General features: G+C 38.7%; 1 protein-coding gene across 1 annotated transcript; it reads right to left on the bottom strand.

The window, feature by feature from the left end:
- Window positions 1-3,090: 3,090 nt before the first annotated feature.
- On the bottom strand, window positions 3,091-8,926 carry ykt6 (YKT6 v-SNARE homolog). The gene is made up of 8 exons (XM_083905054.1): window positions 8,756-8,926; window positions 8,204-8,378; window positions 8,008-8,090; window positions 7,382-7,482; window positions 7,176-7,280; window positions 6,993-7,058; window positions 5,071-5,172; window positions 3,091-4,961 (listed from the first exon to the last, which is right to left on the bottom strand). The coding sequence occupies exons 2-8, from the start codon at window positions 8,305-8,307 to the stop codon at window positions 4,926-4,928; spliced, it is 597 nt and encodes a 198-aa protein (XP_083761180.1). The 5' UTR covers window positions 8,308-8,378; window positions 8,756-8,926; the 3' UTR covers window positions 3,091-4,925.
- Between the last annotated feature and the right edge of the window lie 1,241 nt (window positions 8,927-10,167).

Raw genomic sequence — 10,167 nt, 5'->3', positions numbered from 1 at the left:
TGCACAGACATGAGACTGTGGTCAAAGTGGTTCTCACCTGGGATGATCCCACTGCTCTGTGTTAGAGGCTCCTCTGTGTCGGAAGGACCAGTGACAGCTGTTGTTGAACCTTCACAGAGAAGAGAGAGACGATAAAAACTATGCTAAAAGCTACGAGTGTTGACCTATTTTACGTTCAGTTTATTTTGAAAAATATTAATATTTTCAACAACAACAAAAAAAATGTACGCAGCATTTCAGTCATGCACTAAATACAAAACAAATTATAAAACCTGAATGACAGCTACTAGAATATGCTTATTTGTGAACAGGTTTTTATTCCAAACAAGTGTTAGAACTGTGGACTGTGGTTATTTCTATATAGTTAAGTTCTCTACAGCGATTGTCAAACAGCAAGAATCAATCAGTTCACTCTCCTGATCTTTTAATCATCAACTCTCTTCAGCTCATGTACTATATAAATATTAAAGGTGCCATATGTAAGAATGTTGCCAAAAAACAGTTACTACATTCAAATTCAAAATACCGATAATATTTCCTTTTCTGACGTAACTGGCAACCCGTGGTTGCTCAGCAGCTGAGACTCTACTGACTGCAATGATTGGTAGACGGCGGTAGGTGGCGCCACATGCTAAAAACATGATTTTGAAAACATAAATATGATTTGCAGTCTGCAAAATATTTTTTAATGCAAATATTTTGGCTGTACTGTTGTTGTTGGTGAGTTCAGTTTGTTATATGAACATTATTCCCGAGTCTCTGTGACATATTAGGAGGATTTTATGACCAGTTGCTTTAGATTTATTACATAATGCACATTTAAAACAGTCATATTACTGGTTTTACAGTTACTCATGTCTGTCTGAACATGTTCAGTTTTGTCTGCTCTCCGAAAATAAAGCACAATTCTTGGATAGTTTTGATTAACATTGATGTTGATTGGAAGTTAAAGTACTTTCAACTGGGATTTTACTTTTAAGTGTGTTTATCTTACACTGTAATTCTCTTTCCATTTAGCCCATGTTATATTATAACCCCATGTTTGTCTCCATACTGTGACCAGTAGTGTTTCACCTAACCCTGACCATCAGTAGGATGCATTCATGTGCATACTCAACATAGTCAATCAGAAGTACACATTTCAGGACAGAGGAAATGAGCCCTCACCATTCCTCTGCTGAACAGCATGTAAAAGCTGTCCTGGAAGATCTGGGTCAACCATCTGAAAATGCAGCAAAAACATTCGTGTCCAAAGAGTTAGAGAGCATGGGGGCAAAGACAGGACAGCCACACACACACACACACACGCGCGCACACACACACGCGCGCGCACACACACACACCCAGTCTCATTCTGTGCAGCTTGAAATCATTAACGTGTGTCACTTATGTTTGTTTGGATCAGAAGAGAAATCGAAAGAAGGAAAAAAAAAAGAGGAAACCAGCAGAAGGAAGTCCAGTAATGTGGAAAATCTGAGGGTTTATTGAGATAAGACAGAGAAGAGGGAGACATTACAGCTCCACAGAGACCTGACTCTTGAAGTAATAGTGGCTTAGTCTTAATGAATGTGTGTACAGAATTGCTTAAACCCAGACACGTAAGGCCTGTAAACAAGAGTGTAAAGTGCCATAACATAAAAAAAACATAACAATAACACGTTTTCAAGTTCACACTCTCACCTTCGAGTTGTTTCTGCTGCTGCTCACAGTGTCGCTCGTGTTTTTCACCTCGGTCCACATTAGTGAGCTCGTGTTTTCAGACTTCATCTCGGTGTTCGTCAGTTGTTTCCCCTCCTTCACGTCCTCCTCTCGTGCTGCGTTCAGGTGCTTCTGCTGGAACCAGCGCTTTAAACACACACTCTCAGCGTAGACGCCAATAAAGGCACACGTTTGTGAATGTGAAGCTGCGGGTCTACCTGAGGCTGACGCTGAATTTTAACCAACCTCCTTACAAAGGTTTTTACGGTAAAAAAAAAAATAATAATCTGTTTTTCAAAATAAAACACCCAGAGCACCGTATCCCTGAAAGCACACATAGTGTACTGGAAACCAGACGTTTTAGTAGTTTTAAAGAAATTTCAAGTTTAAAGTCCCATATTCACACTTTCAATCCAAAAATAGAGGGGAAACAAACACTTCCACGGGTTTTGGACAAGCTAGATTAAATTGTGCTTGAGACATCTATGATTACTAGGATACTGGAAATCAGACATTTTTACTGTACAGTTAAAATTCCCACATTCACAATCAACTTTATGATGCAATAAAAAACATCTTTCTTCTGTTGTGCCTATATCAGTTTAAGAATAATCACAAGTTGCATTGCATTAACATGCATTATTATTACATCTCACAGTTGAGAGAACTCTTTTGATTTAAAGGTGCTAATGCAGGACTTTTAATTTGAAACTTCTCTAATATTGAACATTAAAATGTCTAATTTCTAGTACACTGGTAGATATCACTGAGCTGAACATAATTGCATCAGTCTTGTTCAGAACTCATAGAGAACTCTCTTTATACAGTTGCTCAAAGTCAAGTTATTCGGCCTCTGAAACTTAAAGCTGTGAGGGTTTTCTTCATTTCTCCCATTCAGATAGTGAGCTCGGTGTTTTATTTTGAAAACCGGATGTAGACATCCTTCCAAATCAGCTTGATTCATCGGTTTATCGTAAAGCCTTTGTGAGGAGGAATCTTGTAAGCTCACGATTTGGAAACAATGTCACATGGTGTGGAAGCTATTGCAAACATTGTTATTGGATTTATTTATTTAGTTAGTTACAGCTCAGAAGAAAAACTTGAACGGAATGTGTTGAATATATAACCTAAAACTTACTTCAATGCTGCAATTCTTTCATGAAGGGTGCTTTAAAATAAATAAATCAGCCTGCCTGCAGTGAGGTGGAGATGAAATGTTGACATAAGGTATATTTAAGAACAGGTTAACCTTAACCTTGTTTTACAGGATGTTCTGCAACTACACACCACTAAAGCCTGAGAAAACGTTTTCCCATTTGCATGTTTAAAACAGAGAAGTCGTGCCACAACAAAAGTTATTTTTCTCAAGTGACTGTTAATATTGACAGAAAAAGACTTTCTAAATATGAAAATGTTAGATGCAGACTGTTCAGCAAGACATTGCCTGTAAATAGCAACATCTCAGAAATAATCCATAAATGAGTTAGTAATTAAAAATAGCAAATACAAAGGTAGTGTCCTTTATGGTAAATTTCAATTTATTCTCTCTGCTTTACACAGCAACACCAACAGTCTGCAGAGATATTGCACAAATGTTTACACTGTAAAAGCAGAAAGAGCAAATTCTGATCGCTCGCACACAAACACACAAACACTCGACATCATTGCAGCCTGCGCATGTTGTAGATCAGCAAATCGTACTGCAGAACGGGAACAGAGCAGATACACATCTAAAAACACACAACCAAAGGCATGACTTCATTTTAAAATGATTCTCACCACTCAGCCCAATAGCAAACAGTCAACTGTGGAGTGTCTGACAATAAGAAATTAACCATTTATAGTGACGGTATATAATCAGAGGACAGAGAGTGCAACAGCACTGTAGGTTCCTAAGATCCATATCTCAAGGAATGACAGTAAAACTTCTATGTTGGTAAGTCTGAGAGGTGTAGACGAGCCCTGATGGGCCCGAGTGGAATAGTGCAGTGTTTTTCAACCTGTTTTGAGCCAAGGTACATTTTTTTCATTGAAAAAATCCAGAGGCACACCACCAAACAAAAATGTTTAAAAATGATACTCTGTAGCCTATATTAACAATTTAGTCATTCTTATCAAAGTGTCTTGAATATTTATACCCATATTATTTGCAGATAATTAATTATTTGTTTTCAAAAAAAATTGTTTTTTGTGCCATTGTTGTGTGGCAGCTACCACAGTAACAAGCATGGTACGCAGAGCAACAGAGAAAAAGCTTACAAGTCCAATTCTGCACATTAGATGACCCGATTCTTACACAGGACAGTAAAGTTACACATAAGTCACACTGCGATAAGGCTGCATCTATGGAGAAACATGTATCTACATTTAAACATCTCATCTCCATCTTGACATTTTATCACTCAATATAACACAATCACCAAAAGCGGGAATGTTTAAGATTTTATTTACCACTACAGGACAAAAAAAAAGCAAAGAAATCCTGTAACTCAATCCAGTATAATAAAGATATTTTTTAAAATCAACGTAAAATTCGGAGAGATTTTGAGATCACATGTCCAAGCAGCGACTTGCCATCTTGGCTGTGCTTAGTTTAAACCTCAATACTGAGGCTCAGTTGAACACTAAAGGAAATAAACAGGGCCACCTAGTGGACATGAAGGTTACATCTGCGAGTAAAGTGAATAATGAAGATCTGAACCGTAACAGTGACACACTGTACGAGTTCACAAGATAAGAACAATCTGGGATTGTCAGAGTTGCATTGACGCAAAAGTACAACTGTGGTTAATACTCTGTTGGGAAAAAAAAAAAAAGATTTGAGATCAAATTATAAAGATTTGATTCAATCCAAATAATATTAAATGATTTGAAGATAAAACATCACCGACATACAACGTCACACCATTATGTCCTCAGCTGGTTTTAAAACACCATACAGATAGTTACCCTTTGACAAGGTTAGTAATAATTCAAACGTTACTTCTCCCCCTGACTAAGCCCCATCACTCCTTCATCCCCCCCCATCAGTCACAATCCGGATAGGCCACACTTAAGACAGTATATCACCTTCCACCCTCTCCTGCTCTCATCCTGGCACCCCACTCCCTACAAGACGGTGTCTGTTCTGTCCGTTGTGTTGAGAGCTGGTGACCAGTGCATGATGGGAGGTGTAGGAAATGCAGAAAGGCAGAGACACGCGTTTCCACAAGGACGAGGCAGTGACATCACATGATTTCACAGCATGAGTTCTGTTTCCGTGCCTGCGGGGTTTACATGGACACACATGCACACAAGTCAGGCATCTGAATAGCGACCGGCCAACTGCCTTTACAGTTCAGTACTCAGATGATGGTGGTGGTCAGTACTCACAGTCTTGTAGAAGGCTTTAGACTGGTTTCCCAGGTGTTCTGACTTTGCCACAAGATCATCCAGTTTCTCTCCTCTGTCCAAAAGACTTTCCATGGTGTTGTGCTACATAAAACAAAAGACTTGTTAAAAATAGAAAGCACACATGACAGTGCAAATCTCTGGCAAGGAAACACAATTTACCACAGTATTAGGGCTGGGCGATATGGACCAAAAGTCATATCTCGATATATTTTGGTTGAATAACGATATACGATATATATCTCGATATTTTTTCCGCAAAGTGAGAGCTGTGTATGTTCAGTCAAAGTCAAAGCCAAATATGAGTAGTTTTATTGAAAACTACTCATAATAATAAAATGAAAACATAAACACTGTGCAACAGGAGTGCCTTTTATAAAATCAAAGCTCCATAAGGTGCACATTTAAATAAAAAAAATATCTTAAATAAAAATAGCCTATAAAATAGGCCAATCTATATTATATGAGAAAAAAGTACAATATCAAAATGTTTTAGTTTGACAACTATAAATGGCTTTTGAAAATCAAATTACAGATTTTCTTCTCTTATAAAAGAACAAAATATGACAAACCCTAGTAAGGGCAGCATTCATATACAGAGACAACAAAATAAAGTGCTAATTTTAAGAACATTTTTTTTTTAAAACATCAGCTTCAGATTACCTTTTCCTTTTTGTTAACTTATCTGAACAGTCTCAACCAGTTGCACAAGAAACAGAGCAGCAACTCAATAAACATTTCCCCCTCTTTTATTTTACTTTGATAACAGTAGTGCTGTCACATGTGCTGCTTGACCACATATCGCTGGTCGACGCTAAATGGGTGACGTTAGCAAGCCGGTTTGCAAGACTGTCTGACGTCACATTTGCAGCAGTGCTTCTTGTGCACAATAGTTGCGACTGGGAAGCGCATATCTCGGGTCCATCGTTTTCATTAGCTTTTCATTAACATGTCTTTGGCAATGTGAAAGGACACCGCTTTTGTTATTGCACACCACTTGTCTGGAGTTTTGTCGGGTTGTGGACGGCTTGCGCCTGTGGCTTCTGCAGCGCGCAGTTTCACACACTCTGCATATATTGCACTTTGTGCCACGCTTTTAAGTGGTGAAAAAGATTCGTATTGCTTCCATCACTGGCTGCAACGTGCTTATGGCACTCCCTACATATAGCATGGTTTTGTTGCTCGTCCGATGATTTGTATCCAAACCATCTAGAAATTATTGAGCCACTGCTTTTCCTTTTACTAACCCAGACGCTCTCCTCCGCACGCTCCGCAGACGCTGCTGCTTTCTCCATGTGAAGCGGAGTGTCTGTACCTGCCCCTCCCCTCTCTGTGCATGAAAGAGGGGCGGGAGGAGCAGTGCAGAGAGCTCCGGTCAGCGGCTTGTCTGGAGCAAGGATCACAGCGCTAATTTGAACTATATCGATATACGCGATAGGATCTAATTCCATATCGCATTTAAAAAATATATCGATATATCGTAAATATAGATATATCGCCCAGCCCTACACAGTATTAATACATTCCCCGATCATCACAAGGTTTATGTTAACAATTGATCACCATATATTATTTCTTCAGTGGACCATAACCAACACCCTCCACAACTGTCATATATAAAAAAGCACCCATTACCTATTTAGTTACACTGCTCCCATCAGACAGACGAATGCCACCAAAAACTTTAACTCCTTGACAGAGTTAATTAAGTCATGTGTAGTTTAAAGAGAATGACTTGATAAGTAAATGGCAAAAGCAAGAAGGTAATTCATGTGAAGTCACAGTTTGATAACTGATGAACTCTGGTAACAGATGCCATCCTGTAGAATGTTACAGTTTAAGTGGTAGTTGTGGGGCCCAAGCAAGAGAATATGCTGTTTCAGTAGTGTCTGGAGGTATTTTACCAAAATGATCTTTGTCTCATCCAGTTCTGCCTGCACTTTGGTCATTGCATCTGCTTCTCTAGGGTTCTGGGAAAAACCAGTACAAAAAAAGTGTTAAAAAGAAGCTCTGTTTGATGTAAAATCAATTCAAGAACGTCATCTTCAGATGCATTTTCTGATAAACATATATACATACACACTGACCTGGTATTTAGACAGGTGAATATCTAAGGCTTTGTAGTTTATGGTTTCAGGATTACCAGAGGGCCAGTCTATACTGTCCACTTGCCTGGAGAATTCCTCTAGTACCTAAAAACAAACAATAAACAAAAACAGACATCCATCTCTTTGTACAAGATAACATCAAAGTGCAAAATGATGCGTCTTTATTGTCATGTTTTTGTTCAAACCTTTTCCAGCAACGTGAAAGAGACTCTTTGTGGATACTCTGTATCTGCGATGGCCACAGCACCCAGGTTATCATTCCTCACGTACACGTGGCACAGGTACTCTGAAACAGAAAGAAACCCCATATTCCATCATCAACATTGGCCTTTCTTGGCCTCATGGTGCAGCTGAACTCAGTCAGTTCGTGCACTTTCTTAAGAAAAACAGAAACAAAACAGAGAGCGTCTCAAATAAAGCTTAACATGTTGACCCTAAGACTGATATGCACATGTGCAATTGGGCTGTGCATTCTGTTATTTTGTAACCAGCTTCGTGTCACTTGATAGGTCATTATGGTAATTTAGCTCACCAGCCACTTTCATTTAGGTACTATCTAATCAGCCAATCACACAGCATCAACTTCATGGACTTTGGCATGGAGACATGGCGAAAATTACCTGCTGATGTTCAAGCTGAGCTCAGTAAAACACTATTAATTGATAAATACAAACTGTTCCTTATATCAATATAAGTTATTAGAGAATCCAGGGAATTAAATGTTAACTTGTTTAGAGTTTCTAGACAGTGGTCACTAGATTTGAGTAAAGTCCATTTCCATTATTATTAATGATCTTTGTTTTCTATTTACCTTGTTCTTTGACGGAGGCACGGCTTCCTTGTGTTGTTCGTTCAACAATTAAGGCACTGGTGAAAGTCATGAACTCCTGAACACTAAAATCAAAACAACACAGTCACGTCACAGAACACCCACATCTGCTGAGCTCCACAGCCAAACTGAAAGCAAAGATATAAAAAAAGGTGTTTGTTGATGAGTTAAGACTCACCTGGAGCGCTGGAAGAAGCTGAAGGAGGACAGGTCATAGGCCGATTTGAGAAGGTTGGGTTTGGATGCTCCTTTGTAGATGATGCTGAGGCTGTAGAGCTTCATTCTGCCGCTGTATCAGTTCAGAATCAGTCAAGTCTCTCTTTCTCTTCCCCTCTCTCTCACACACCACAGCACTGGCGACCGATTGAGGATATGACACAAGCAGAATCACATGAGAGCATTAATCCTTGTCCAGCTCAGCCACCCGGCCTCTCTGCTGACGACACGGCTACAGAAACTTAAATGAAATTCATCTGATTAGTGAAAGTAGCCGAGCCGCCCTGCTAGAAGCTAATAAGCTAACTAGCTGTTGTTAGCCACGATAGGCTAAAGTAAGACTTTACCCTCCGTGCTACGATTGATCTGAAAGCTCCATATGTTGACTTCTCACACAGCGACGGTGATGCAGATAAATGTAAAAGCTTGTACATACTTCTGAAATCAAGTCAACCACAGTCAGTGTTAGCTACAGATGTTCCTCTGGTCTACGTTTGGGCCTCGGGTAACTTACCAGACAAATTAGCAGCAAACACTTCAAGTCTCGTCAAAAGAAAAGGATAAACCTGTTACTCCAACCGAAATGACTTATTCCAACGACCCAGCCTCGATCTAATTTGCGCTAACGCAATGTTTTTCGCGATAGTACTTGGTAACCAATCACCACGTCACGATCGTCAAACAGTCCAACGGCTCTAGCGCTCCGGTAGAAACAAGTGCGCCACTGTTTTCATAGTTCCCATAGAATCGGAAACGTCATATCTGTGACTGACTTACTCAATGTAAAATATTCACCGCTACATAACATTTTGTAATTCCAGTTATTAATCTTACATTTAAATAATACAAATACAAATATAAATACACAAATATAAACCATGATGCCTGAAAGATTTACCTTTGCCATGTAACAAAAACAAATTGTTTTCTATGAACTCCTGATTCTGCATTGTCTGGTAATTTTCAATTTAATTTGCTGTAGCATTTTTGATTAATAACATGCCAAATTATGAAAATTGAAATGACAGTGAAAGCACTCTTCAAAATAATAATAATAATAATAATAATAATAATCCATTTCCAGTTGTTTTCCATGAACGGGTGTCCTGTCCTTCCAATCATAAAGGAAGCTGTTAGTGAATTTATGAAGTTACCTACTGTCCATCCATGACAGTGTCCCAAATGGTGACTTTAGAGGAAATTATATTCATTGCTTTGTAGAAAATGTTGATCATAGAAAGTGGGGTTGTCCCTTTATGGGCATACACAGGCGTGTGAGAATGTGAAAAATATTAACTAGTGGCGCTTGCCGCACCGGTGCGCACTGCGCAGTAGGTGCCCTTTCCCTTTTAATTTTGTTGCAGTAAGGGCCTATTTAATTGTCATCCCTGCCCTTCCAAATGTCTGTAAACACCTCTGGTTACCACCATGTGAAAGTGCAACAGTGTGATTGGGAATAATCTGGAGCTGAACCTCCATCTCCAACTCAACACACTGTCAAACAAGCAAAAGCATGCAGTACTTTCATTTATTCACCAGGGGGGGCTCATCATCTGTGTACTAAAAAAGTGAGTTTAACAAACAGGAGAGCAAAACACAGAAAAATGAGAATTCATATTTTCAAAATGAATTAACTTTCATAAGACCCAAACCAAAAAAGTCTGCAATCGCCGTGCATTGTGGGAAATGTAGTTTATGGTCAATGCACGCCTTAAAGCAGCATAGACCTATATTAACACAGATTTTTAAGACCAATTAAATTTTTCATAATAAAAGTACCTTTTTTTGTTGCTGCATGTCTACACTAAAACAGCAATATTCCGTTCTGTTCTGAGGTCAATGGTGCATGGAAGAAACCTTTAAAAAAAAAATATATATATATATATATATATATATATATATATATATATATATATATATATATAT

This window comes from Microchirus variegatus (assembly GCF_963457635.1).
Source record: "Microchirus variegatus genome assembly, chromosome: 18".
NCBI lineage: Eukaryota > Metazoa > Chordata > Actinopteri > Pleuronectiformes > Soleidae > Microchirus > Microchirus variegatus.
The sequence above is the reverse complement of the archived record's forward strand: the minus strand, read 5'-3'. Positions and strand labels throughout refer to the sequence as shown.